Source organism: Buceros rhinoceros, unplaced genomic scaffold, assembly GCF_000710305.1.
Source record: "Buceros rhinoceros silvestris isolate BGI_N320 unplaced genomic scaffold, ASM71030v1 scaffold32836, whole genome shotgun sequence".
Lineage (NCBI taxonomy): Eukaryota > Metazoa > Chordata > Aves > Bucerotiformes > Bucerotidae > Buceros > Buceros rhinoceros.
This window is the reverse complement of record NW_010417437.1, coordinates 2,447-6,282: the sequence shown is the minus strand read 5'-3', so window position 1 is coordinate 6,282 and position 3,836 is coordinate 2,447. Positions and strand designations below refer to the sequence as shown.

The window sequence follows — 3,836 nt, the reverse complement described above, 5'->3', positions numbered from 1 at the left end:
TGGATTTGATGTGAAGAATGTGATGTTTTGGGTACCCATGCGGGAAGGAAAATGCTTGTTTAGAAATTCCTCATGGGTCCTATTAAAACAAGGAGAGGCTGGTAATACACTTACTTCTGCAACACCAAAAGCACGACATCTTAAATAGAAAAACAGAGGAAAGCTTGGTTTTTTCCCACGTGCGTTGCTAAATGTTAACAAGAGACCGAGAGCAGACGCTCTGAAGAGCTTGTGGTTAAGAAGCCAGGCCTCCAGCTGAGGAACTCTGGCTGCAGTGATCTGGAATGTAACCATCAAAGAAATTCTCTGGGAAGTAAGACCTGGCTTTGAGGGGAATGAAAAATCATCTCCTAACAGACTGTTCTGTGGGTCACTCGTTCTGTCAAATTCTTCCCCTGCACAGTCCTCGGCTGAAGCTCAGCAGACCCAAAGGTAAAGTCCTAATGGTTTTCATCAGCTAGATTTCCCATTGCCAGCTTCCAGCTGACAGGAGGTGTGCAAGGGGAGGAGCTTTGGCAGGAGGCTGAGAAAATGCAGGTGGGGTTGTCTCTCCCTCTTTCACCGTCAGAAGGCTCCCTCTTTCCCAGTACTGGAGCGAGCTTTTTAAACAAGCAAGAGCCTCCTCTTAGGCAGCAGCGACTGCCTGCAGCTCTTGGGGAAGTCACTGGGATCTGGGGATACTTGCCAGTTTGTGCAGGTTCCCATTTCACCAGCAGGTGTGTGCATCTTCTCCTCGGTGTGTAGCTCTGCTGTGACCTGTCTGTACGTCCACGTGCCTGCACGTATTTGCTGGGATGCTGGTGCTGTAGAGGATCTTACTGCTGTGCTCCCAAACGCAGGTGAAGAAGATGGGTGGCTTAGGGCTGCTGGCTATGGACGTGCCGGAGGAGTACAGAGGCGCTGGTCTTGACTACCTGGCCTACTCCATTGCCGTGGAGGAGATCAGCAGGGGCTGCGCATCCACGGGAGTCATCATCAGCGTCAATAATGTAAGTGTTTCTGGTTGTGTGTGAGGGACAGGCGTGGAACCCAGGCTGGTATTGGCGAGGGGCGTATGGGAGAACTGGGGTCTGTTCCTGGGGTGGGTTCTGGTGCGTCGGAGGGCACTTGGGCACTGGGAGTTACTGGATTGCTTGTACTTCAGGAGGCACTAACTCAGCTCTCCGTTCTTAAAGTCTCTGTATTTAGGGCCAATACTCAAGTTTGGTTCTGAAGAACAGAAGCAGCAGTGGATTGCTCCCTTCACCGGCGGAGAGAAGATTGGATGTTTTGCCCTTAGTGAGCCAGGTGATTTGACTGTTGCTGTTGCAAAGAGCGTAGAGTAGCTTATTTCCGTAGTCAGGTTTAGGATGGGTTTTAGGTCTCTGAAATTGTAGCAGTTTGTGGAAAGGTGGTTTGCAGCAGTTTGGTGTAAAAGACGTCCCAGTGCCCAAGGTGTTGACTGCCATCTCCGTGGCGCATGCCGAAAACTTGCGTTCCCTCTGTGTGAGCAGAGCTCTGGGCACATCTTAGGCTTGTGACCCTTTCCCCTTACTGTTGGGGTCCCGTGGGAGGGACAGTGGTGACAATGGCAGTTGGAAGAGGTGCCGGGAGCTGACAGAGGGAGTGTGGGCAGGGGTGGGTTTGTGCCTCAGGCCACCACCGATCGAGTCTTGTTTGCTGGTGCCTTGCTCAGGAAACGGCAGCGACGCGGGCGCAGCATCCACAGTGGCACGGCTGGATGGTGACGAGTGGGTCCTGAATGGCACCAAGGCCTGGATCACCAATGCCTGGGACGCCTCGGCAGCCGTGGTGTTTGCTACGACAGATAAAGCCCAGAAGCACAAGGTGTGTTCAGTGGGTCAGGCAGGAAGAAGGGGCGGGGGTAAAGGAGCTGTGCAGGAGAATCACGCTGAAGAGCCTCCGGGGTCTCTGTATTTAGAGCCGTGCAGGCACTGGGCAGAGGAGGGGCCGCTGTGCGCTGGCGCTGGCCTGTCTCAGCTCTCCCCTCCCTTCTCCTGGTTACCCAGACACGTGGCTTTTATGCAGAATGTTTGGAGGAGCCTGTGGACAGGCAGGTGAGGGGGAAGCTGGCATCTTTCCTGAGAGTTTGGGTCTCGTTGCAGGGCATTAGTGCATTCCTGGTTCCCATGCCAACTGCTGGGCTGTCACTGGGGAAGAAAGAAGACAAACTGGGAATCCGAGCCTCTTCCACTGCCAACCTGATATTTGAGGACTGTCGGATACCCCAGGCCAACCTGCTGGGGCAGCTGGGAATGGGCTTCAAAATTGCCATGGTAAGGGTGGCTGGGGGTGTCGCTGGGGTGGTGGCTGGGGGTGCGTGAAGCCGTAGCTCCCGAGCGTGCCAGTTTTCAGCAGTTGCTCTGGTGAGAACTGGTAGCATTAGCTCTTCCGTGTAACGTTAAGCAGCTGACCCCTCTTGCTCATTCATGAGCTAATGAGTCATTAATTTACCTCAGACCCTTGGCAGCATTTCTGTTGTAGCAGGTCTCAGATGAAGGGGTGCTGGTGGCCGCGAGGGTGGTCTGTCAGCAGGGGTGTGTAGTTTAATTTCGCTCCTTTCCCAACCCTCTATTCCTCCTGTTTGTACCTACAGATAAAGGGAAAACACGGCATTTTCCCCAAATTTTGTGGCAGAGGAAGGCTCTTGTGGAGCTGTCCTGGAAAACCTCTGGGTGGTGTCTAAAGGTGGATGAGGTCTGAGTTACAGCACGTGCGTGACAGAATTCTGCGGAGGAGCCAGGCTGCTGCGGGATGGCGCGTTCCCTGCAGTGACACACCTCCCACTGCTCTCGCTGTCGGGGCAAAACACCGTTTGTTGGCCTGACTTTGTGAAACAGGCCAAGGTCCGTTCCATTAAGGCCAAAACTAAAAGAACCCGCCAGGCACTGTTTTAAGACACTCAGCCCCGGACTGAGGAGATGAAGCTTTTTTCTGACTGTGCTGTAAATTCTTCCTGTTCATGGTGAGGCAGGCAAGCAGTTAGAGCCTACTGAAGTCAGTCAGGTTACCGACTCAATTCGTTAGTCATTTTGGAAGGTGTTTGCTGCAGCGTGTGCTCTAAGGATGAGGGCAGACAGGAGAGGGGAGCGGGTGTCAGCTGCACACTGAGCCGGAGTCTAGCTGACGGCTTCTTTTCAGCCCTTTCTGGAGCAGAGGCGTCTTGCTGTGCTGTTTCCCCTATCTGGCAAACCCCACCCTTTTTTTTTCCCCCCAGCTAAGAAGAAGCAATACAACTCCTTCCTGCTTTCCGTCTCCTACCCCGGCTTCTCTCTGCAGCGCCCAGTACGTTTTACAGCCTCCACTCCTGCATGACTGGGAATCTTCTGAATCCAGCTCTCTGACCAGAGGAGTCTAAGGCTACAGCAGCTTCCCAGCAAGACCAGAAATACAATTTTTGATCAAGTATGACTTCACACGTGTACTTTGTGTCTTTCTCAGCAAACTCTGGATGCGGGAAGGATTGGTATTGCCTCACAGGCTCTTGGAATAGCACAGGCAGCGCTGGACTGCGCGGTGGATTATGCGGAGAAGAGGATGGCGTTTGGGTCGCCCATCACAAAGCTGCAGGCAGTGCAGGTATGATCTCGGTGGACAGTTCCAAACATTGCTGGCGCTGGTGGAAAGTTCACGTGGGTTCTCAGGCGTGGCTTCAGTCACACATGCCCTTTGCACTATCCGGGATAACCAGGGTAATAATTTCTGGTCTGAGACGCCATTAAAACACGGCTGGACCGGAGGTGCTCCTTTCCTAGTGACAGGGGCCTCCGGGCGGGGAGGCTCTGCCGTGTGTTCCTGTGTGGGCAGAGGCTGCCACCTGCAACAGCGGCAGCGCG

General features: G+C 53.8%; 1 protein-coding gene across 1 annotated transcript in view; it reads left to right on the top strand.

Moving 5' to 3' along the window:
* Nucleotides 1-809: 809 nt before the first annotated feature.
* The window catches only part of ACADS (acyl-CoA dehydrogenase, C-2 to C-3 short chain), a gene marked incomplete at its 5' end in the record, with an annotated part of 4,383 nt that continues 1,356 nt past the window's right edge, over nucleotides 810-3,836 (top strand). Inside the window, 5 exons of the mRNA XM_010138211.1 lie at nucleotides 810-989; nucleotides 1,176-1,287; nucleotides 1,676-1,827; nucleotides 2,106-2,276; nucleotides 3,442-3,579. Of these exons, the coding sequence (XP_010136513.1) occupies nucleotides 810-989; nucleotides 1,176-1,287; nucleotides 1,676-1,827; nucleotides 2,106-2,276; nucleotides 3,442-3,579 (753 nt within the window). The remainder of the gene's footprint in view (nucleotides 990-1,175; nucleotides 1,288-1,675; nucleotides 1,828-2,105; nucleotides 2,277-3,441; nucleotides 3,580-3,836) is intronic.